This window comes from Lineus longissimus, chromosome 13 (assembly GCF_910592395.1).
Source record: "Lineus longissimus chromosome 13, tnLinLong1.2, whole genome shotgun sequence".
NCBI lineage: Eukaryota > Metazoa > Nemertea > Pilidiophora > Heteronemertea > Lineidae > Lineus > Lineus longissimus.
In genome coordinates, this window is record NC_088320.1 from 12,707,348 (window position 1) to 12,733,817 (window position 26,470).

General features: G+C 38.2%; 1 protein-coding gene across 6 annotated transcripts in view; it reads left to right on the forward strand.

Annotated features, from left to right (window-relative positions):
* Nucleotides 1-26,470, forward strand: part of LOC135497818 (uncharacterized) — a 205,727-nt gene that overhangs the window by 36,477 nt on the left and 142,780 nt on the right. For all 6 annotated transcript variants that reach the window (XM_064787758.1, XM_064787754.1, XM_064787757.1 and 3 more), the window contains 2 exons: nucleotides 16,193-16,243; nucleotides 25,209-25,376. In XM_064787758.1, the coding sequence (XP_064643828.1) occupies nucleotides 16,226-16,243; nucleotides 25,209-25,376 (186 nt within the window). In that variant the 5' untranslated portion in view covers nucleotides 16,193-16,225. The remainder of the gene's footprint in view (nucleotides 1-16,192; nucleotides 16,244-25,208; nucleotides 25,377-26,470) is intronic.

A 26,470-nucleotide genomic window follows, 5' to 3' on the forward strand; every position in this document is an offset into this window, starting at 1 on the left:
AAGGGAGAGTAAATCCAAATGGATGTTGCAACCTTATGATTAATTTTGATTCTTTTTTAACTTTATGTTCTTCTATGTAATACTGTCGTTTGTCTTTAGGAATAACACTATTTTCTTCTAAGGCATTTTTCATAGCTGATTCATCCTTGTTTAAAAACAGGACTACGAGCCTGATAATCTCTTTGAAGTCTTTAACGACTGAATTGTACTTTTGAACTAGTAACCAGACAGTTACTGGAAAAGGCAATATTACATAACTCAGACACCTTCTTCCTTGTGTATCTCAAATTAGCATAGTCATCAATTAAAAATAATGTGTTTGTTCCTTTGAAGGTTAGAGTAGCAAATTTAAGAACAAGGTCCAAATTACTTGCCACTGCTTCAGGATTAATTATGTAGACGTTGTTGTCTTGGTAAATCCATTTCCTTTCATATGTCTTATTATTGAAATGTGTTGGACAGAAAATTACTATGTTCTGGAACTTGCGCCGATACTCCTTTTCTAAGAGGTCAAGGACAAAATGTGTCTTACCTCAATTGGTGACACCAGAGATGAGCATGTAATGTGGCTCGTGAATAAATACTTCACCCATTTAAATGGATGCAAATCAAGGCAATGAAAATCAAAGCATTGAAAAAGATGATAATAAAGAATTGTATCTAAGGGATTTGTATTACAACCCTGAGAGTCCTGTGGCTTACAGTTCTTTGAGTAAAATTTGAAAACAAGTAAAGGAAGATTTTGTAAGTAGTAAAACCAGTAACAAATTTAAGTACAAAGAAGTTAAAACATTTCTAGACACACTACCAACACACAAACTACATAAACCGGCCATTAAGAAATTCCCCTTCAGAAAGACAATGGTATCTTACATCAATCAACAGTGGCAAGCTGACTTGGTTGACATGCAGAAATTTGAGAGTAAGAATAAAGGATTCAGATTCATTTTAACCGTCATAGATCTATTCAGTCGTTACGCTTGGGCCGTGACAGTGAAGAGTAAGAGAGGAGAAGAAATCAGAGATGCATTTAAATAGATTTTTAAAGAGGTGATACCGGAAAAGAGTCAATTCGATGACGGTACAGAATTCTACAACAAACACTTCAAGCAACTTTTAACAGAAAATGACACAGAATGGTTCTCCTCAAAATCTGACAAGATGGCAGCAGTCGTAGAGAAATTCAACAGGACATTGAAAGAAAATATGTGGAGGTATTTCACTGCTAAGGAGACTGACAAGTGGATCGATGTTCTGGATGACTTTGTCAGTGGCTACAATAATACATTTCACTCATCAATAGGTATGAAACCAATAGACGCCAGAAAGATGGAAAACGAAGGAACAGTGTGGTACAACCTTTACGGTCTTCACCTCAAAGATACATTTGGTGATCCAAAGTACAAAGTAGGTGACAGTGTAAGAATTGCAAACTACACGTCCATTTTCGATAAAGGCTACCTACCAAACTTCAGGGAGGAAGTATTCCAAAGTAAACAGATAATCTTCACTCATCCTATTGTCTACAAGCTTGAATATTATCTCAAGGAGGAAATTCAAGGATATTTCTATGAAGAGAAATTGAGCTATGTTCCTAATCCTGATGAACTAGAGTACAATATAGAGAAGATATAAGATACAAGACCAGTCAAGGCAAGAAATACGGATTAGTGAAGTGGAAGGGTTACAGTGATAAATTCAATGAATGGTTACCAGTTTCAGAAATTGAATCTCTAAAGTAAAAGATTTAGGGAGTAAAGTAAAAGCTTTAGAGAGTAAATTAAAAGCTTTAGGGAGTAAAGTAAAAGGTTAATAAAACTTTTTTCTATTAAATCAAGCAAGAAATGGAAGGACAGATATTTCATAATAATTATGGTACGATCAATGTTAATCAGTGTCAACCAGTAGTTTCAGAACCTACATTTGAATGTGTTAAATGCTATGTAAAAACACCTGAAAGTGATTTTGAAAAGAATAAACGCAATAAATTCCTGGATTATTGTAAAGCATGTGGTACCTTAACCAAGAAATGCAATAAATGTTATGAAGTTAAATTACTAAGTGATGGTGAGTTCGCTGAAGATGGAAATAGAAGTGGCTGTAGATCATGTTGGAACTCTGGCTACACATGTTATCTTAATAAGAGTAGTAATAGAGACAGTCATAAAATAAGGGTAGGTTTAAACCGTATTTCTAAAGGAGAGTTAACTTGTAACGACTTGAAATCATCATACTTGAAATCATCAGACAGTTTCTTCAGAAAATGGTTAGAGTACCAGAGGAGTCTATCTACAATAGTAGATGAGGAGTTAGATTATGTTTTACCAATCATGGAATTCAAATATTATCCTGAACTGTGTTTCGCTTGGTTTAACATAAGACCCATGGATAAGACAGAAAATAGACAGAAGAGTGCTAAAATAGACTGGGACCTATTTAAGGAGCAATTGGATAGATCAATTAATTTTATATACAAAATGATGAATGAAAAATGGTTCCAACAAAGCTATCAAGATTAAAATGTGGTATCAGAGTGGAAAAAAACTATTCTGGGGATTACATGTACATTGCATTTGAAAATGCTTCTCTACTTAATAAGATATGGCTTTTAAACAACGAAATGTGTCTAAATGGCATAAACATTAAAACTGTTGATTTAATGGTTGAATTAAGTAATAGGATTCTAAGTAACAGTACTCAAGATAAATTATGTACACCAGAAGACCTAGAAAGAACCTTCAGATCAAAGCAGTATTTATCTAATAAATGAATAGAACTTGAGGTTGCACTAAAAGACCAAATAATTGGAAAAGTAGATTAGAACAGTTTTACAAAGAGCTAGAGGAACTAGAAAAGTAAGATGAATTATCAAATCATGAATTATCAAATAATAATAAATCAGTAGTAGCACCAATTGTTGATATCAAACCCAACTCACCGCCACCTTATTCGCTTTAAAAATAATGAAAATATATTAAGTAAATGAATACTTTTGAAAGGATGTACACATTCATTCCTTTAATAGAATACTTTAGTTTAGACAGTATTGAAGACCAGGAGTTAAAAATATCTCTAATTATTTGATGATTCATGATACTTAGGATACTCCTGATACAGCAGTACATCCACCTATGAAAAAGTGTGACATAAGTACAGAATCTAATGTTGAAATATGTCGTAATTACAAGATATGGACATTGTATGAGTATGCTAAAAACTTGAACCCAACAAGGTACACAACTAAAACTATTAAGTACAGGTTTTGTACCTATTGTAATGCTGTTGCTTATGATGATGACTTCAAAAGGCTAGAGATTAGTATTAAGAATAAAACACGTTACTTTGACACCATACTTAGAAGGCTTGGACAGAGACGTCTATCAGAAAAAGTAGTAAATTATCTAATAGAGTACATTGAGTACTATTTTAAAGGATACTTCTCCAGTCCTAGAGAATGGCTTAGTAAGGAAAGGTATGAAAAGACAGTTCAATCATCATTAAAAAGGTATTAATACTCTACCTTTTAAGTTAGTTTCAAATATTGTGTCAATGGTATTTCAATTTCACTGCGGAGAGTATGATTGGTATTTAGAGACATAATTCATTAACCATACTATTGGTAACAGTTACTTAACTGATGAGAATTTTAATGATCTAAGGTTAGTTTTCTTTCCTTTCCTAAGATACCTACATTACTGTGGGGTTAATGTCTCAATTAGCTACAAGCTGTTCTTACATCAAGCCTTTAAAACGATGGATATCGATTATGTTGTACTTAACCCTTATTTGACATCCAAGGATAGAACTAACATTTAATGACTTAGATGTTATGTCAGAGAAGGAAATAATTAAATACCATAGACTCTACCAGACAAAGATGTATGCTAGACTTAATGATTCTTTAGGTAAGACAGTACTTAAGGCTTACACTTAATTAGCAAAGTTGTTCTTACCTGTTGATGATGAGGACGAACTTTACAATGATCTTAGAAACGATAATTTAGTAACTAATGAGTTGGATAAATGGTTAGGATGGGTAAGTCTGAGGATGGGAGCACTAACTGCCCTTGCTTCAACTTCCCTCATTACATTAGGACACTGTCATGGGGTATCATTAGAACATAAAAGTCCAAAGATTGATGATTATGATTTCCTCATAAGTTATGATCTCATTATCACTTACGTTAATACAAGGATCTAACTCTATTAAGAATTCAAGAACAATAGGCATTCCTCTGAAATTAACGATTTTATCATCATCAAATTTAGGTAATTCGATATCAGGTTTAAGATTCTTTAAAATCAGTCATGTAAGTAGTTATTTCAAATTTGATATGATTAGTACATTATGTTAACTTCTTTAGTACAGTTAAGTTCGTACATTTGAAGCTTAATCTGATTACTATCATTTACAGGTATGATACAGAAAATATATGAAGGTTTATTATTCAAGAGTGTATTACTTTTATCAACCAGATTTGATTTTAATAAAAGATAAGAAGTGTAAAAGAGTAAAGGTCTGGTAGAGTGGTACTTCCCTTTCTTATTAAATTTTGATTGTTTAAATCCTATCATCATAACAAACAAATTATCATTATCAAAATTACCTTCCAATGAGAATTTGTTATCCTCTGTAAGTTCAATTATTATGTAAATGTTGTTATCACAGTTTATTTTTACATGTTTAATTTGTTTTTTATTAATTTTGTTTTGCCAAGCATACATCTTACTTCTAAGTGCAATAAATTCAGTCATCTCTTCTCCTCCTAGCTCATCCTTGAAATAACCTGGCACCTTCTTCTTGTTAGTGTCATAGAGAGGATGATTTTTGGGATAGTTATTGAAGTCAAAGTGATCCTTTAACCCTTTAAGGTCTTCAGTTAAGTAATCAGTATTTATCTTAAGTACAAAGGAATATGTATCAAGATACAGTAGTTCCAGGTTCTTCTCACCAAAATAAGGTTGAAGCACCTCATAGTAAAATTCACACATTAACAATTTAGACAATGCAAGTACTGTAGCTCCTTGTTAAATTTCACTGATGTTTTCCTCATACTTATAGAAGCATTATGTTCGTCAAATATGCATATTGATGAAAACCTGGGATTGGCCATTATACTCCTGGCTCGTTCACCTTCTGTTACCAACTCAATCTCCATCATGTTCCTTAAGCCTGTTACACACGAGGGACTTCTCACAAACTTAGTTGGAATTTTAATTCATAACAGGAATCCAGACCAGGTAACTGATACTTTGCCCGACTGGTTGGAGTTGCTGGCTGCACTACCGACTTGTTCTATTTCTCAACGACATCTTTTGTTTATATAAGGATTTTTTTGTTTATATAAGGAGTGTGGGAATGGCAAGCCAAAGCGGAATTTATTCAAGACTTTAGAATTACCATTCAAGAAGTTAAATATAAGTTCAAGAAGGAAATATATGTTCAAGACTAAAATATGTTCAACCTTGAATCAAATGTTTTCAACCTTGAATAAAATATGTTCAACCTTGAATAAAATATGTTCAACCTTGAATAAAATATGTCCAACCTTGAACAAAATATATTCAAGACTCACGTGACCATATTCAAGACGCACGTGACCACAAAATTGATGACATAGTTGCTCATGTTTTGATGCTTTACGGACTTTCCCGAACCCGCATCCGGACTTTCCCGAACCCATGGTACTTGTGTTGCGTTTCGGAGCTCGAATTGTTCGCACGAGGTTTTGACACATGGTTGTACATGTACCTAGCCGCCTACACCTGACATGTACTGTAATCCTACACATCATGACATGGATGCCGAGTGAATGTCAGAGTCGATACATGTTTCACAGACATATCAGGCAAATTATAGGTTCAAAATGCGCAATGCCTCTCACCTTTCATTCTTAAGGCCGACACCACTGTATCGGATTCTCGTTGTCTTTTGACATGTTTGAGTGTTTAGGCTATACAGGCAATCAATCATGTCGTGAAACAGAACGCATCAGAAGTACCACAGATTCTACGATCTACGTCATCAATTTTGTGGTCACGTGCGTCTTGAATATGGTCACGTGAGTCTTGAATATATTTTGTTCAAGGTTGAATATATTTTGTTCAATGTTGGACATATTTTATTCAAGGTTGAACATATTTTATTCAAGGTTGAACATATTTTATTCAAGGTTGAAAACATTTGATTCAAGGTTGAACATATTTTAGTCTTGAACATATATTTCCTTCTTGAACTTATATCTAACTTCTTGAATGGTAATTCTAAAGTCTTGAATAAATTCCGCTTTGGCTTGCCATATGTGGGGGAGAAATTTCCCCGTGTGATTCAGTCAACAACATAGTTGGGCCATATTTTGATTCTATCTTTATAGGCGCCAAGGCTGTACCTTCTCATAATCCACGATTTTGCCAAAAACCTCCTATTATCCCATCGAGTTCTCCTTTTCCTCTTTTCACTGATACTTTTTACAATAATGATATATAAAATCTTCTTTTTCTTCCTCTCATTGTACACAACAAAATCATTGGCAACCATGTTTCTAGATCTAAGATTTCCCTGCCAGAAATAATAGATATTTGCACTCAGCCTTGAACAAGGTTTTGGCCTAAATATAGTGCAGGACCTAAATATTTCTGGGATTATGTCTTTCGTGTGAGTGGGTGAACGACTCTCAACTTCCAGTCACCTGTGCACCTGTTCTTAATTTTAAAGCCAACTAAGTTGGTGAGAAATCCCTCGTGTGTAGCGGGCTTTATGTTCTCACAGGTCTTACCGTAGAAAGCATTATTCATCAGTTTAAAATAATCTTTCTCAAAATCAGTCTTAGAGTCCATCCTCCTTTTAATATTAATGTCAATGTATGTCGCCAACCACTTAGACTGTTTAAGGCTGATCACAGAGTGAAACTTCTTAAGTACCATTCCGTGCTTGAGGTAAAACTGTAGCATCATGTAATGCACTATGTAGTTGGTCTTATCCTTTTGTGTGAGTATCAGTTTCTCTACATTTGATCTTTTATCATCACCTAGTAACTCTTTCTGGTAAGGGCTGAGTTCATCATCTTCAATGAAGAGAGACTCTGGACAGAATGGAAAGTTCTTAGACTTGAATTTGATGTTTTGTGGATAAGTCAAGTCTACCTCAAAGAATATCCTACATCACTATCCTTACGTAGTCCCTGAATGATTTCTTCATTCAGCTGCGGTCATGCAGGCGCAGTGGACACCAAATTGCCACGTCAACATCATTTGTTATTATTTCCTTGGTGTCCACTGTCTGGGAACATCCCAGGGCGCTCTGGCTTTGGCACTGCACATCTGTAGTGCCTGTGATGAGGAAGTCTCGCACTCTCCCGTCTTCGTGAGTGGTCGATTTTTGTCGCAACCATTTGGGCCGAGGGCCCGCACTCACTTCAGAGTGCATTATTAATGGGCTTCAGGTCCATGACACTTTCATCAATGCACCCAGCCCCTGTGGATTTCATGTTCCCAAGGTAAGTATACGTACATTGCCACGTCATTTAAATACTATTTCCCTCCGTATACTTATTTCCTTTACTGTCCAGCAGTTTCAACCTCTCCGGTTTCACGTGTCTTCTTTAGGCACACAGGTTAAACTTTTAACCATCTAGATACCAGGATACCAGGATATCAGGATACCTCTGTATATCCAACCGTATTTCTTTGTCGCCACACGCATCTGATGAGTCTCTCTTGACGAAACCGCATTTCCTGCACCTTCATGACCTATTAGACACACATGGTTGCTTCATACCATTAGTGCACGGTGCCCAGAAGCCAAACTCCTTCATTTTGGTCCTCTCATGTTGCCATGAGCAACAGAGCATGCAGGCTCAGGCTACGATGTCACTGATGACGTCACAAGGATGCCATGACGTCATCATGATGTCATAACGTCGGGTCAACAATCACAGCTGTCAGACAGTCCCTGAATGATCTCTTCATTCAGTTGCGGTCATGCAGGCGCAGTGGACACCAAATTGCCACGTCAACATCATTCACTATCCTTAGGTATTGACATAATCCATCTTAGATAGAGGTTATCATCATCTGTTGAATCAATATCTGTCATATCAAAACTACCATAAGGTTGAGGTTCCATCATAGCCCAACCGTTAAGGTTATTAGCATCAAAGTACAAGAGTTTGTGGTGATCATCGGCCTTAACATGCCTTGTTCCAATCACACCTGAAATACCACATTATTGCCTTTTCAAATGTATGTAAAATGTTGCTATCTGTTAGAGTTCTAGGTGTATTCCTGTGTATTTCAAACCAGCTTGCCATGCAAGACCTGGTGCTGAGTAACAGTGACATGGATCTATCTGAAAGTAGTTTAAATTTACTTTCCTGAACTTTTCAAACAAATCTGCCAGAAGCAACACATCAGTTTTTAGGTAAAGGTCAATGAATTCTCCATGATTTCTTAGGTTAAAATTATCCCATATGGCTTTAGCTTCATCATAGGCAGAATCAGATGCCATTTCATTCTTTAATTCATCAAAGAACATAGACTTCTCTAGGTAGGTGACATTGTAACTGTCATGAGACGTGTAAAATGAATAAGGAACTGATCCTTTCCCCCTCAATAGTTTGAAGTATGTAGTATCGGGGAACATCTGTCTCGTTATTTTGAAGTCATCGTCTACCATTGATTTTGTAATGTTATCAAAACTGGACTGTAGGAATATGTATGAGTCTAAGAATCTAAAACACCCGAACTGAAATAAAATGTATTGTTCTGCTGTTTTGGCAAGTAATTTAAGTTTTTTTTATTTTGAGGTAATTCAGTCATTAAATCTTTAATGAATAGTTGAGAATCATAATTACTTAGATTGTGAAAAAACACTGGAACGAACATGGCTTTCTTTTCAATCAGATTGCAAGAGCTGTGAGCAGCACCTCTAAAACTACCACTGTAGTGATCATGGTCCTTGACCTTATCGTACCCTAGCAACTGATTGCAGTAGTAACATTGTGTTTCTTTGTGATACCTCTCACAGTCTTCATCTGTCATTGTTAGAGGAAAGTTACTGTTCAATAAATTAGAGAATTGTTGTTCCATTTTGATAAGCCAATTACAGAATACATCTACAACATCAGAGCCTCTATGACTTAAATACTGATTATTGTAAAGATATTGATAATCAGAGTTAACAGAAACTCCAACTGCTGATGCGTTATGTTTAAAAGGTTGCTTACTAGTACTCTCTACTGATACTACAGGCATGTTTATTGACTCAAAATCTGCATAGATGATAAAAGGAACTCTATTCTTTATTGAGTGTTTTTCAAACTTAAGTTGAGACAATTTACTATTTGGTTCTGGCAAGCTAATCTTGCAATATTCATGTTCATTACATTTTTTCTTATGATTCTCAAGTGTAGATTTACGATAAAAGTAATTCATGCATCTCCTGTAGAGATACACAGTATGAGTGCCATTCCTGAAGAACATATTGATGTCAGTTATGTACATGAAATAAAGAATATCAATAACATCATTATCATCATAATTCTTACCATTACCGGACAGGTAGAGAGGTTCTAATTTTGCTTCACGTATGTTTTTAGCAGTTTCGTTCTGTAACTTGAACACATTAATCTTGAGATTGTTATCACTCTCGATCTTAGGGATATCCTTTTGAATACATACAGGAAATGAGTTGATCTTAATCTCATTTTCATACATCTATTAGGGGTTAATTTCTGGTGCATTAAAACTTGCTTGCCCCTGACACGAAATGCTGTTGTGGTATTTAGCGACGAGTAGACTCCAGAGCAAACACTTCTGATCATTTGTTTCCACATTGGTGTTAGCTTTAGTGTTAAATGGTAATCTAATGTAATGACCACCTTTGCACCTCTTGTAGGAACATATTGTCATGTGACAGGACTGTACTATGTTAAGAGACAAGCCACTTCCTTGAAAGTATATCTCCTCAATCTGTGCTTTAATGTAGTTAAGCTGCTTGGTTACTGCATAGATTGCCTGATTCCTTGAAATTATGCTTTCCATTGGAGATTGAATGGGGTGGGTAACTGATCCAAGCTCTGCTGTACGGTCTTAGGTCTGTTGAACTGGGCGAAAACTGATATGCTTATTTTATGGTGGTAATCATTGAGCTTAAAAAGTACTTCCTCTAATTTCTCCCTGTATTCAAAAACCTGTTTCGCTTCTCTATCAATATTCACTCTAATGGTAACAACAGGCTTGCCAAACTCCTTTGCCAACTCAATTTCTTTAACTTTATCTATGTCATCAAGCTCCTCAGTCTCGAAGGAAAGCTTCGTATTTACTTCAGGGATTAGTGATGGAATAGAAGGTACTTGTACCATTAATTTATTTAAATGCCCCTTCGTCTTCCTGTGAGCTGCCATATTGCTGTATGCACGTTGGGCAATTAACCTTTTGGTTTTTATCACTCATTTATCATTACTTAGATTAAATTGTTTTATTAAATTTCACTTACATGTACACCTGACATACCAGGAAGTTCATAGATTAAAAATTGTTATTACATTTCAATCACTCAAATGTACATCTGACATACCAGGACGTTCAGACAATCAATACCACCTTATGCTCGTTCTTGAATAGGTTTCTCTTTGAATCTAGTCCAAAAGTTAATTTTATCCTAAAGAAAAAAACTGAACTCTTCACTCGAGTGAGTCACACGGATTGCATGAATCAGCTGTGTTGTTGTTATCAAATACCAGTGTACAGACTTTACAGACTTGACATGTTGTAATAAATCTAAAGTAATAGGACAATGCATACTAGGTTATTTCGGTTTTTATTGGAAATAAGGCAAATCAATTAGGGTATGCATAGTATGCATACCCTAATTGATAGGTTTTGGCCTTATTTTTCAACTACAAAAGTCGTAGATTCGTCGATCACATTTTCCTATTACTTCAAACATACTGAACTTTGCTATCATAAAGTGACAAATGCACACACAACTGTGCAAAATCCCTATCCACGCACAGGATATCATCATGATTTCTTACGTGGCTTTAAAGCTGAACTGCATGAACAAAAACAGAAGCGTCCATGTTTAAAAAAAATACCACCGCGCTCCAGGTGACAAATGTGACAGATGCGAGAGTAATAAATGAGGTGGTAGAGAGGTGGTAGAGAGAAATGCAAACACCCGAAACACCCTTCAGAAGTCTGCCAGAAACATGATAGTATACGGCGAAACAGTGGCGCTGCCGTCAGTCTGTCAGCAGAACACTAGAAGTGCTGGATTTTGACTGTGGGAAACACACAAGTACATGTAGGCCATGTCAAACCATGCTGACGGAATACAATGTACAGCCATGTTTGTGTGTGTGCACTGATGAGAACCTGAAAGAAAAAAATGCAAGTTATTAGAATTACGGAAAATAAATGAAAAATATCCCTCCCCATCAACAAAATCCTACACCGCTATTTGTAGGGAGGACGTACTAGATAAAATGCTATACGCCCGGTCTCAGACCCTTGACGAGAAAAAAATCGATAGTAGGCCTAGTACAATACTAGCACGTGGACAATCGAAAGGGGGAAATCCGTCCGAAAACCTCCCCAAAAAGTAGAAATATAACCTGTAAAAGCACGGGAACTAACAGAGAGAATATTCACCTAAACTCCATCATTGATTATCCGAGTTAGAATTATGGAAAATAGGTGAGAAAAAAAATCCCTTCCCCATCAACAAATAAACCTACACCGCTATTTACGGGGAGGACAGAGACTTGCTGCTATATTCCGTCCTGAAAGCCGTCTCCAAAGATTCCATACCGCCATTTTTTTCTTCCACATAGGCCAACTCCCGACCTTCTTTGATCAACATGACGTAAGCGAGGTTTGAGGTTGATCAAATGTTATTCGCAGTCCCACATCTAGTGGATAGTCAGATTTGCCGTGTGGCTTGGACGTCGCGCTCAGAATCCAGAGGACGAGGGTTCGAAAACGCTTGATACCATTTTCTTATTATTTTTCAAAACAAGATAGAATTTTTTGGCAACATTTGCCCATAAATACTGTCATCCCGTCTGTGTCATTCGTTACAGGTATTTCAGAAGAATACACTCATCTTGATAGCATTTTTTATTTTCTTGTACGAAAATTCCCTTGTTCATTTTGATGTCTCCCAATACTCTCATCTCGCCTGTGTCCCGATTTTTTCTAACGCTAGTATATCGCGAATGAGACTTAAAACTGAGGTTTCTTGTATCTATGGCAGGGTAGGTTAAAGAACCAATCAAGTGAGAAACATAAGTAGCTTGCGTGGACTCTACCCCTTGCCGAAATCGGAGTCACTCGGCCAAATATACTGAATTGGCGCCTAACCATAGTGGCACGCAAAACGCTCATCTCGTCTTAGATGAGGAATACTCCCTGGAAAATATTGAAGTTTTACTACAAGCCTAGAGCGAACGAGTGCAGGGCGAACGCTGAATAATAATAAGAAACATTCGTTTAAAACGTGTTAGAGTTACGGCCTGATAAAGTGTGTTCCAGTTTTTTCGGACCACCCGATATAACTAAGCCACAAAGGGTTTGCATCGATTAATTATTGGCCATTTTGTTTTCGATTAAGATTAACATTTCTCGCTTTGCGCCATTTTGTCTTTATAATTACATTGGGGGAAATGATTATCTTAGCCTTGATTATATCCTTGAATATTGTAAGTATGTGCTAATTGAGCAATTCAAACTATTCCTCGTGGTGATATTGATTACATGAAGACCACGCCCTTTTAACACCCTGTTTTTTAACAGCCTGTTGTTTAACACCCTGTGATTATGTTCATTTGACCTCAGTATTCAAGTTTCATTTACGGGTCGTCATATATGATCGGATTTCACAACTTCAGGGGTACTAAATGTAGAACTGCCTGAGGTCCCACACATTAGCCCCAGAATCCATGATGTCTTTCTTGTGAAACCATTGGATTTACTGGACCTTTTTCAGATTTGAGCTAGATGTGTTTGAAATCGCATGCTGCTACACGTGTCTAAAAAATTGAGTGTGGCCTGATGCTCGGCAGATTAGCGGTTAAACAGAACAAACTCTTCTGAATACTCTTATATGACATAGATTTAGTAAAACATGACTAATTCTGAGACGGCAATCTCAAACAAATTGACTCTTAAAGACGTCATATGATTTCAAGGAAGTGGTCTGTCACGATCTGAGGTAAACAACTTGGTTTTGGTTTCATATTCACGTGCTTTCATGAACATTTTTATAATCTATACATTTTGTACTGCATTTTTCGAATGACTCCGTGTGCGCGTGACATTCCCAGGCTTATAACTGATGAAATCAGGAAGCATAAAGAATTCGCAATAACAGCATAAGAATAGTGCAGTTGTATAGAGTGATCTTCTGAATGCCTTCTTTGTACCGAACTCCCTTGTAGACAATGCACAGTCATTTCAGAAAGTAAATGTCCGCAGGTTTTTTAAATATCACATAAATAGAATAAGATAATTGAATGCGATTTTCAGCAGAGAATGGTATATCTAGTTGGTCATGTATCTAATGGATTTGGACACAGCTAATCCCGTCTCTTCATTGTGTAAAAGGCAATTTTAAAAATGTCCAAAAGTCACTTTTTTTATTCATTTTATTTTCGTTCTTTTTCACAATGTATGGTTGAACTATGATGCCATATAGGTTTTTTTTTGGTTTAATTACTAGAAAGTTCCTACTTCTTTCATTTTGAAGATATGTTTCAGCTCGCAAGAGGTGATTGTCAAATTTGTCAGACAGTTGTTGACCTTTGAGAACACTCCTCATAGTCAGCAATCAGTCAGTCAGGATCTTTATCTCTAACTCAGCTCACACATGAAGGATTGGGTGTCTTTATTAACGGTTATGGAAGAGATTAAAAAAATAACATAAAAATCCTAAGCAAAAAAGAGCATTTGTCATGACTATCGAACACAATCAATGGAAGAGCAAGTGCCAAAAATGATGGTCATAAAGCACAGTTCATTGGGTAATTTAAATTGTTGTAAAGGCACATGAAATAAAAAAAGTGATTTTTGGACCTTTTTTGAAATAATACATAATAAAGGGATGGAATTAGGTGCATCCAAATACAGTAGATATATGACCAACTAAATATACCATACCCTGTTGAAAACCGCAATTATCTTATTTCATCTCTGTGATATTTAAAAAAAACGGTGGACATTTACTTTATGGAAGGATTGTATGTGACTTGTATATGATTATAATTATTATCATCACCTCTGGAGCCCAAACAGTTAGGATTTTTTCAATAAAATTTATCACACGAATTAGTTGGGGAATATGAACAAAAATGGCATTGTCCTTTTTATCATTGATTACGTAATTTTACATAAAACTTATTGTTTTATGGCTAATTTTGGCCACTTTCTGGAGAAAAATCGTTTCCGGACAACTCCTCGGTAATGCTTGGCGGTCATGGCCTCTATTGAAACATAAACCATAATCCATCAGAATGCGATATTGCCGAACTCTTTTTCAAAGGTGACATTTCCAACTACTAAGCTGGCTGTGTAGACTTTCATTAACTGGATGTATGTGCCTTTGTCGAATGCACGTAGCAGCACGCTGCATCGCTGTACGGTAGACTAGAGCTTGCTGTCCCTAAACTCCTTGGGCAGCCCATCGCGTGAGGCCGGTCCTCAGTGAACCTGTCCCCTGAAGGCCAAAAAATGAACGAGGTCAGAATCGCAATTGAACGATAAATGTGTACGGTACATAATTTGAAAATGCCTTGGCGAGAAAACTTAGCGAGAATCGTGACTCGTATCTGCGTTCATTCAAACTGGCGAACTGGATGTTCCCGCTTCTGATAACAATCTAGTAAAATAATAAGCCAGATTTGGAAGTATCGGTAGGTCAACTTACCCATCTCCTTTCTAAATATCTTCAAATGTCTGCGTCGGGGACGGTGATTTTGTCCGCCATTTCTACCGTCTGATATTGTAGCCAACTGTAAATGTTTTGATATCTTACATGTGCTATGAAATTGATCGTACCGGTGAATATAGCCTCATTTAACTTATATCAAACGTCGATAGAAAACCCAAATGGAACTAAATGGCGGAACGTACAATGCTTCAAATGGAAGGCGCTGACATCCGAATTACTGCATGGCGATATTCCGTCAACCTCTCCAATCTGGGACTTCTTGATTAGCAATTCAAAATGGCTGCACAATGGCCCCTGGTAACACCCATACAACACATGCCGCGTCACCGCCAGAATCTGGGACGCTGTCATGGCAATTTGTTTGACCTCTGACCCGTCTAGTTGCCCGTTACGTGTTACTACTGTTTGTGACCCACAAAATAAGTTTTAAATTGAGAACACGTTTTATGGTAGACATAAATCCAGAGGTATTGAGGTAGCAGGAAGGGGTGGGCGTTTGTTGTTTATGAGAGTGGGGGGGGGGGGGGGGGGGTATAGTGGTTTCTAGTCTCTCTTAAAGCACAGTCAACAGACATGTGGTTTCAGTATTAGGTCTTTCATTGTGGCAATGCGAAAATGTAAGCAATTTTGATTAGGTCCGTCATGACATAGAGTGACTCAACCACTTTCTTGATTACAGCGGCCGCCGCCTCAGCGCCATTACGCTGGGCCTAATGGTATTAGGCTAAGCAGCTTCGCGCGATATGCACCATTCTGGGCAAACTCAATGTGGAAGTATGCTCATTAGCATAATATATTCTTAGCTCCAGCTCGAGGTAATCTTACGCAGTGTTTCTTCGGCCCAGTTACATTGTGGTGGAAAACGTCTAGGTCTAGTACAATGAACGCCTGGCTTGCGCCAGACTAATAAGTGAAGAAGGTCTGGATGCTCGAGACTACTGTGATAAAAATGACCATCACAGAGACTCTGTGACGTAGGCATATACTTTTTACAATCAAAAATGCTTTCAAAAGACTATAAGGAATGATTATTTATTAACATTTCCTGAACTATATACCTTCTAATTATCACTTTACATAAATAGGTTGGCGTTAGGTCCCCTGCTCTTCTTTCCTCGTGACAATAAACCTTGCGCGATATTACGCCTCAATGTTTAGGGCGTTTTTATTGGGCTACCCGATACAATTTGGCTATTCTTGCTCAAGCATGACGAAACCAATAATTATTTGTTGTTTTACTTCTAGGCTGAGGAAAATAAAACAAGTATCGTCTGCAGAATGAGTGACCCCGCCCCGGTAAGTTGAGCAGGCTTTGTCTGATTTCTTGCAGTTCACAGCAGCGTCGAGGAAGCTGACAAGTTTCCCCGAAAGATTGTTAAGATGCTGATGAATATCTGCGCAAACATGTGCGGGATTTTTAGAGTAACGTTTTTGGTGAAGAAAATGGTTTTGATGATCGATTTAGATGTCTTTTAGGAAATTTAGAACCTAGGTATTTTAGTGATTTTTCGGCTTAACTGTGCAGTACATGCATTATGCGGTGCCCAAAAAAGCTGTTTGTTCGTTCAAAGTAGGATCGGCGACCAAAAAAAGTGGTAAATTATCAAATTTTGCAAAAAAGGCCCACTGTGAGGGGGGGGGGGGGGTCACTGCATAATGCGTACGCTGTCTTCAAATGCACACTTGTCCAGTGCCGCATTATTTCGGTGAGCGCCATGAAGAAATTTTTTAAGTGCACTTTTCCCTGCATTCTGGTTGTGACTTTGTCATCGAAATACTCCATACTTATAAGAATGACTAGGTACCATGTTATGTCACTCTGTGTAACATAGCAATGTGCTACTCCCTGGCATGTCGTGTTATCGCTGTCCCTACAAACCATGAGATGCATTATAAACTAAAGCTGGGAGACAATGAATGATTTTGATTAGAGTGTAATGCAAACTAACAAAATCCATTGTACATGTAAATAATGTCCCCTTGGAAAATGTGTCCGGCCCTATAATATTCTCTGATGTATTATGGTATGTGGTTCTATAGATTCGATGAACGTCATAAGCTCAGATATTAAAGAATACCAGACATTTTATCCGAAGACATTTTAGACTTCTTCACATGGCAGACATAGGGTACTGGACACGATGGCCGCATGAAAACTGCATGGAAACTGCATGTTAAGGGCTACTGGCTCATCGAAACCGATCTACCATAAAGGCCTTCACAAGACAGAGCAACTCATGCGGCAATTCAAACGACCTAAAGGCCCTTCTGAATACGGCCTGAAACATGATAGACCTCCAATGCTTCGATGCACTTGATTTCACAAACCAGCAAGCCGGGGGACGATGCGGACCTTCGCAGAGAATTCTGGAAGGAAAAAAATAAAAATGTCCTCTCATCGGGACTCGAACTAGAGACCTCTGGTTTTATTTGCCAACACTCTTATCATCAAGGCGACTGGGCTACTTGAAATGCCTGTCGTTTTATACGCCTTTATAGAATGTGCAAACATTTGTGTGTAATCTTTGTTCAACATCTTTGAGCGGCTTCCAGTGGGCAACTGCAGGAAGAAAGTATTTTTTTCTTTGCTGTGTGTGATTATGTATGCGGAGTCTACGTTTTCTCTTAGCAATGTTCACCTTTGTCTTGGTGTCTTCTTCTATTACACGCACTTGAGCAAATTTCTGGATCATCTCTCAAAAATAAAGCATAATTGCCATTCATATAAGATATATTTGCTGGCAGCAGTTCACAAGAAATCCCCCTAGCTCAGACGGTTAGAGCGTTCGTATTCTGAACCCGAGTTCCCGGGTTCGCATCCCTGGAGTAGATTTTGATTTTTTTCTCTTCCATAATTCTCCGTGACTGTCCACATCGTCCTGTGGCTTGCTGGTTTGTGAAATCGAAAAGCGCATCGAAGCATTGGAGGTCTATTATGTTTCAGACCGTATTCAGAAGGTCATTTCGATAGTTTGAATGTCTTACTATTGCCGCATGGGACGCTCTGGTTTTGTGCATGCAGTTCAGCTTTGATTATCTACTTATATTGAACAGTTGTCCTGGGATGTATGCCTATAAAACTAAGACCTCTGAGTTAAAATGGTTAGAGGGGATCAGTAAACATGTGATAAAAATATTTTAGTTCTCTGTACTTGATAATTTTTCTGTCAGATTTTATTTTTCTCCAAAGTTGACTTGCTTTTGTATAGGCCACAATACTTTGGGGGGTTAAAGTACAGGTCTCTCAGATATTGCTTTTTTGAAATTTATTTCGCCGGGGGTTTCACCATTGGATTCTCCGAAGGTTTCGCCATTTGTTTAACTCTCATTTTCTCACAGTTTGTAAATGGCTGGAATGATAATCGGTGCTGTAGTAAACACCGCTGCCTTCTCGGGGTAAGGATATTTTTTCAAAGCCCTAGATAAAAATGGTTATCAAGACGAAATGAGAATACATAATTTAGCTTTTGAAAAATGACAAAGAGAATCTAAGGCTTGGGATGCCATCGAAAACAAACCATTGATTTCGTTAACCTTCAATTGAAAAGAGAAAATGAAAGTGCAATTGATTTTTCGGAATGTTGATGCATCTTTTGTTCTCTACAACGAACTTTACCCAGAGAATAGAGTACAACTCGGGAAAAGGCCGGAATTAAACGATTTTTACCAACCAAGTAGGGAAATGAAAAACTACTTTATATCTTTCTTGTTAGGGGCGTGATAGGTGTGGGTTTTTTGGGGAAATATCTGGCTTAGATGTGTTTTCCTGATGTTCGGTTTTCGAGCTTTAACTCCCTTCGGACATGGAAAAGTCAGGAATATTTGATATTTGGATGTGTCGGATTTTGATATTATTGTTTTTGGTGAAGAAAATGGTTTTAATGATTGGTTTAGACGTTTTTTTAGGAAATTCAGGACTGATGTATTTTAGTGTTTTTCGACTTAAGGTAGTAGTGTAAGGGATTAGCTTGCCTAAAGTAGCTATTGGATTGTTGAAAGTAGGATCGGTGACCTGAAAGAGGGGTAATTTTTTTTTGGCAATTAATCAGCCGGAGGGGGGGGCTGAACGCTAATCCCTTATACTGTCATTGAAAACCCCTAAGTATGGAGGGACAGCAGTACTAGCTAATTATGTTAGGGATATCCTCAGTAGCGCATATGAAGAAATACCAATGCAACCAGCTCATCAACCAGCTGAACCAGCTGAATCGTCCACAACAGCAAATGATCCCACTCCCGATCTCAGTTTTCTAGGGTTACAGGAAAATTCGTCCCCGGATAATTCGTTCCCGGAAAATTCGTCCCCGCAAATTCGTCCCCGGATAATTCGTCCCCGAGGATAATTCGTCCCCTAGGAAAATTCGTCCCCGGATAATTCGTCCCCGAGGATAATTCGTCCCCGGATAATTCGTCCCCAAGGAAAATTCGTCCCCGGATAATTCGTCCCCTAGGAAAATTTGTCCCCGAAAATAATTCGTCCCCAGAAAATTTTACAAAGTTAAAGGTTTCTGACAAGTGATGTGCGAATACATCTTTGACTAACTTCGTGTAGTGCTGCAAGTGTTCGACCAATCAGCGGACCAGTTGACACCAAGGTACGAAAACGTTCAAATAGCTGCGAATGGTGTTCAACAAGGTTCGAATACCGGTACGAACGTAAAAAATAGCAACGAAACCTATGGCCAGGTCGATCAGCTGTGCCTGCTCCCAAAGAGCCTTCTTCTCCCTTGGTAGCAATATCATGAGATTGAGCTAGGACCCCCTTTATATCCTCTCTAGATGATCGATCGTGGATGAAATCGCGTCTTGAAGTCATTTTCGTCGTACCATTGCGTACCTCATTCGAATATGGCCGTACACACGCGCACAATGTTCGAATGAGGTCGAAAGATGTCGTATATGCGTCGTATAATGTTCGCACCAAGGTCGTTGTTTGTGGTACCTTGTCGCACTTAATTCGACCTTCCTTTCGTATAGAGTCGTATAGAGTCGAACCCCACTACGAAACACATACGAATGCTGAAAATCGCAGCGTAATCGCGGGGTTATCGCAGATTTCTCATTCGCCCCTTGTCGCACCCCAAAATTCGCAAGTGGGACACTTGCATAAGGCGTTCCAGCGGAAGAAGAAATCTTCATCTAAGAAATCGTCCCAAATATATGGCAACTGAAAAAGTGTTTAACCCACAAAGAAGCAATCGTGTTCCCCTAGGTTTGAAGGCTGAGCGTCATCATCACGTTATCACTCATAATCCCTCATCGGCGAAACACTGTATGCGAGAATTTCAAAGTTAAATGAAAATACTCTTTTCGTACCTAGTAGTGTTTATCTGTCGGCAGATGTTTTGGTCGTGAGGGACAACAAAAATTATGTGGTAAATAATTTGGGTAAAAATGTATTTCAAAATTGTCGGCGAAGTGGGGAATAGAAAAACTTCTTGAAGTTGACAACTACAATTTGCACGCCTCTTACAAATCTTTGTGGCTGACAAATGAGGAAAGGGAAAACAGGGTATTTCATGGAATCCAAAGTAGTAACCTCAGATGATTAATATCTGGTGTGGCTTTGACTGATATTACTGGCAAAACAAATAACGAGAAGATTCTGAAAGACGTATTTGACAAGAAGTACAAAATCCAAAATCCCGTTATATTTGATATGACCTTGGCACCAAAAGAGGACCTCACCTGCAAATATGAATTATGAATTGAAAAATATATGTTTGTAATATGGCACAGTTACAGACGAGAGAGTTTCGAGGCAATTGCTCAATAATTACAATTCTATGTTTTCGGTATTTTACGATTGGATTGATCATTTTAAGACTCTAAGCATAGATGCAGATAAAACCGCGATTAATGAAAACGTCATATTCCAAGAAGATCCATTAAAAGGAATTTTGCTACAATTTGTAACCTCACATAACGATGGCGCCAGAGAAAGTGAAAAATTCGAGAATCAAGAAATTTCAAATTTGAAAGTTACAATCGAAGGAATTGCTAATAAACCCTACCCCGAAGGAATGAGGTAACTAGATCAGTGAGAAGAAGCAAAAAAAAACATTTCATGTCCTAAGACCATAAGAAGATACACGATTGTAATTTAACTCTTGAAAAGTATTATGGCGATGAGAACTATTTGGGTTGTGGATAGACCTGCAACCACAGAAGATAATGATTTAAATGGCAGCGGGAGGGCGTTGCAAAACACAAAAGATGGAATCAAGTTGGCTATCACAAAAGATGGGACAAAATGTCCGTACAAAAGGCATATCTTTATTGTTTCAGACGGACAGTTAAATGTTCAAAATTCTCAAATTGTGAGCGTCATGCACTAATTACATTGTAAGCGAAGCGTGCATTTATCTCCTATTTTTTGCGGTTTATAAGTGGAAAAAAAACAAGAAATATATTGTGAATACACTTTACAGAAGTTTTGAGAATTACGATTGGTTACAGCATTGTGATGAGGAGGTTTTTAAAAAATTGTCGATCCAAGCCAGGTGGATATCAATGAATTTCTAAAACTCAGGTTGGTAGTTACGATTGGTAATTTATCTGCAGAATACTTATACGACACCGGTCTCATCCCACAGCATCCCATGAAATAAATCCCTTTGATAAATCCCTTTGATAAATAAAATTAATCAAGATACCTCCATTTTTTATTTACGAACATTTTATTGCCAATATTTCTGGTTGTACAAATTTTGGGGAAACTCACTTCAACCTAGAATTGCTGGAGACTTACTATAATGGATAAATTATTTCGAAAACTTTGTTCGGTTTTGCCAAACCTTTGAATTCAATCAAAAATAAAACCGAGAGTGGTTTTTCAAAGATCGAAACATCATTGTGATTGATCCCAATCTTTGTGAGAAGTGACTTGAATAAAACATTGCTTGCTTCCATGGAAGTTTACAAAAGTTCAAACACCCTTTTTATCATTGACGATTGCGCTAATTTGCAGGACAGAGAAAGAAAGGCTAGCGAACTTTGTAACTTGGCATTTTCAGGAAGGCATTACAGAATTACTACTTGGGTCATAGTTCAAAATACAACTTTATTTGTGTAGGACCTCCGGGAGAATATTCGTATGTAAGTACTATTTGTCAACAAAGATGAACAGTCAATGAAAATGGCGTTAAAGGAAATCGACATAATTCCCAAAAATGAAAGGGATGCAATTTTAGATCTCTTAAGAATAAGTCATATCAGTTGATTTTACATTTAGAATTTCAAAGATAATTTTTAGTTCTTAAATGAGTAGAGAAACACGTAGCCGAAAGTCTAGTGAAGATTTGGTAGACGTCATAGTGGCCTCAATACCGACTAGCAGTCACACTAACAATCAAATAAGCTAACTAAAAATCAACTAAATCCGACTAAACAGCAGACACTTAGTCAAAATCCAGTCGCTCCTTGTCAAGTCCTATCCGAACAGGTAATGACATGCAAAGGGAGAGTGTTAGGTTCAAGTTGCCACTGAGAAGACAAAATAATTCACTGGGAAGCAATTGCCTTTTAATGACCTTCAATATGTGTCAGAAAAAGACATCTTAAAATCTCACAGGATCTATCAGTGAATTTTAGCTTCCAGAGTTAATGACACCCTTAGCAAAACGGCCATCAAGGCTTATTCGTCCTTAGCGGGTTGGCTTTTACCGAATTGTGAAAGAGATAATCTCTACGAGGACCTTAGGAACGATTAGATCGTGATGAATGAGGTTGAGCGGTGAACTGATGTTCTTAGTTTGAAAATTGGCGTCAGTTCTACAGATAGTGAACCATTAAATTTACAGGAAATAGATGCAGAGTGATGCGGAAAAATCTGTAGGAGACAACGCCCCAAAAGAAAGATGTAACAGCCTCTGAGTCGAAATGAATTGGGTCGAATCGAACTTAGCGTCAGCTCCCAACGAGCGCCAACTCCCTAAAAAGCAGATATCACCTAAGCAAATCGCTTGGTCATGGGAGTTGGGAAAATGCTCCAATGATTGATTGATACTAATGGATTGATATTAATGGAAATCTGGTTAAAGAATTGCCGCCACCTCAAATTCCTCAAAGTGTAACTAATGTAGCAGAGCAAGAAACGTCTGAGAAGTCCCAATTAACATCTGAGTCTAGTAGAAAAATTAGTTAATTGTGGTTAGCGATTCCAGTGACATTTATTGCTGGAATACTTTTATGCTGACGAAGGTTTGCTCCAATCAAAAAGGAGGCTACTGTTTCATCTGAGGTCAGGTGGTAAATAAAACACTGCCGAAAGCCACATCTATACTCCCCATGCAATAAAAATAAGCCAAATGTGGATTGGTGGAGGTGGTCGATCTCACCATTCCCTTTCCGATGATAATTCGTTTATTAAGGTGTAACTAATGTAGCAGAGCAAGAAACGTCTGAGAAGTCCAAATCAACATCTGAGTCTAGTAGAAAAATTAGTTAATTGTGGTTAGCGATTCCAGTGACATTTATTGCTGGAATACTTTTATGCAGACGAAGGTTTGCTCCAATCAAAAAGGAGGCTACTGTTTCATCTGAGGTCAGGTGGTAAATAAAACACTGCCGAAAGCCACATCTATACTCACCATGCAATAAAAATAAGCCAAATGTGGATTGGTGGAGGTGGTCGATCTCACCATTCCCGATCTCACCATTAAAATTGACTTAAGGGCAAAAAAGTTATAAACGATTAAGATTTTCATTCTAAAATACATTTTAAACCATTTTGCTTTTTCGTATGGGGAATCAAAGGCAAACTCAGTGTAGATTTTGGTTGCTAACCACACCCCAGCCTAGCATCGCCGTTCCCGCGACTTCTATCCACCAGCAATCAGCCACTGCCAACCCTAGCAACGCACGAAAGAGATGCCACCGGTCGATTTCGACCCCAAGCTAATCCATTAAGTTGGGGTTTTTCACTCGGCTGTGCTGCGAAACGTTATTTACGAACATACGGAATGTGTTATTGTAAGGCCATTCATTGCGGGATGACGTATCGCATCATCACATCCCTCCTAACACAACTCACTTATGTGATCTTCGGTATGCAGAGGTGGATCTTTGGTAAAATATCTGACTTAGGTGCGTTTACGGGATGTTCGTTTTTGGAGCGTTAGCTCTCGACGGACGTGGAAAAGTCAGGAATATTTGAGATTTGACTATGTCGGATTTTGAGATTTAAGTCTTTGGTGAAGAAAATGGTTCTGGTGGTTGGTTTAGAGGTTTTTTTTGGAAATTCAGGACTGAGGTATTTTAGTGTTTTTCGGCTTTAGGTTGTTGTATATGGGATCAGCATTGTCTAAAGTAGCTGATGGAGCGTTGAAAGTAGGATCGGCGACCAGAAAAAAAGGGGTGAATTATATGTTTTTGCAATTGAGCTGGCTCAGGGGAGGGGTCAAAGCTAATACCATATACTGGCGATTTCGTTCCTTATAACGCCTCTGGTACTAGTAATGTTACCACAATCTTGAAAAGGAGTGCCACGAATGTGGAAAAGGACATAATTTTTCGAATTGCAAAGAGTCTACCGCATCACCACGTAGCCCGCGAAAATGATTGCTGCCCCACGCGGCATTTAAAGTTCTCCATAAAATCACCTGCAAACACACCAAAAAAGTGTCAGGTTTTATTTATAAAGATCATATTTTGTTATTTATTGATAAAATAAAGCGTTTTATGAAAAGAAGCTGACACTTATTAGGCCTGAATAAGTATGAACTGGTGACGCAGAAAATGACGAAATATCTTGATCGTAGGACTTATTATCTAGAGCAAGCAATCGAGATATAGCGAGATAAGGGGGAGTACAGGCAGGAGATAGGGGATAACATTGTCTGTATTCTTCTTAGTCCAGCTCCTTGTCGTTTTATTTCATATGGCAGGCGGCCATCTTGGAAACTATGTTTAGCTCACTTTTGTGACTGAATATTTACATGAACTGAAAAGTGAGCATCTCTACATTCAGCTGAGCGCCAGGCTCATAGGCCTCTTGTTTATAATATATTGAAATTCAATGTTCATCTAGCAATAGCAGTATGCATTTTTCGTCTGGTCTGGCTAGTCTAGTCTGGTCCTACACAGGTACTTCTTGAACATTCATTTTAGTTACAATGTACATGTACCAAAACATGTTTCTTCATAGTCTAAATATATTATTGTCACATTCTGCCCATTGAACAACAACTAGAGCACTTCATAATAGAGCAAATTAATGTCTGTCTGATTGCTTGTATTCACCATCCTTTCTTTTTTGAAGGATCCCAACCAGCAATGCACCCCAGAGCAGCTGACTCCAATCCTGGGGGACCATCTCACGCCTCAATCAAGCACTACTGAACCCACTGCGACCCCGGAGTGTGCGCAGGAACCGGAGAGGAAAAAAGCAAAGATAGACGTCCCACAAAGGGAACCTTCTCCGCAACCGGTAAGAACGGACGCCCTCCCAGTATGGCACCAGGCACGCGATGCACTGACCAGTTTCGCCAAAACCACTACACATGCACAATTCCTAAAGCACCTCGCGGACTCGAACAATCCGCCAGCTTGGGGCCTAGGCTTAGAAATAATCCCCCTTTCCTGACACCAGGTTCCACCCGCAGCATCGACCTCCGCCCTGAGCAGGCAACGAGCACCTTGCGACACACGGCCGACGGACTTATGGAGAATGACAGCCATGACGCGACCTGGGGTGATGCCCCATGAATAGTCTTCAGTGATTCGACTATTATGAACGATGCGAGCTGGCAAAGATTTTCTTTCTGATTATTAAAATATGCTTCATGCTTGTTATTCATGGTAAAGGCCCCATGATCTGAATCCCTTCAGATGACAAATTATAGGGCCCTGAACATGGGCATATGGAAATATACGGTTCGGTGTAGGGGTCAAGTGTTTGCCATTTCTCCCTTATGCTACCAATATTTTTAATGGCCTTCGAGGAAAGGTAAATCATATGATAGGAAAGGACCTTGAGAAGATGCAGTATCACAGGATTAAAGGTTTTTGTCTAAGGGTAATCAAATACGATCCCTTCAAATCCTTCAAAAATGGACACCCTGGGGCCTGGACCCAATCAATTCCAAATATTGGGATGTACTCTGAATGGGATTGGCTCATATTGCATATTCTTTGGAGTTTAGCCCAAAGGTATGTATCCACCAAATTATATTGATTTTTAGGCCGACCCCCACCTTAGCACCTTTTGCATGGTCCAACCATGAACTGACACTTAATGGTTAGATGTGGGGAATTTAGGGTTTCCACATTTTTCTCGACCTGTTCCCTTGTGTTCAAAGACATGGCATAGATGTCATCTATGAAGCGACCCCAGAATATTGGTTTGGTTTCCTGGGCATATGCAAGCCTTTCTTCTAAATCTGTCATGAAGAAGTTTGCAAATGAAGGTGCAACTTTGGCGCCCATGGTGGTGCATGAGATTTGGATGTAATTCTGGTTGTTGAACTGAAGGTTATTCAGTTTGAGAACCCTGTCCAGCAATTTAACAATTGGCTGGTTTGT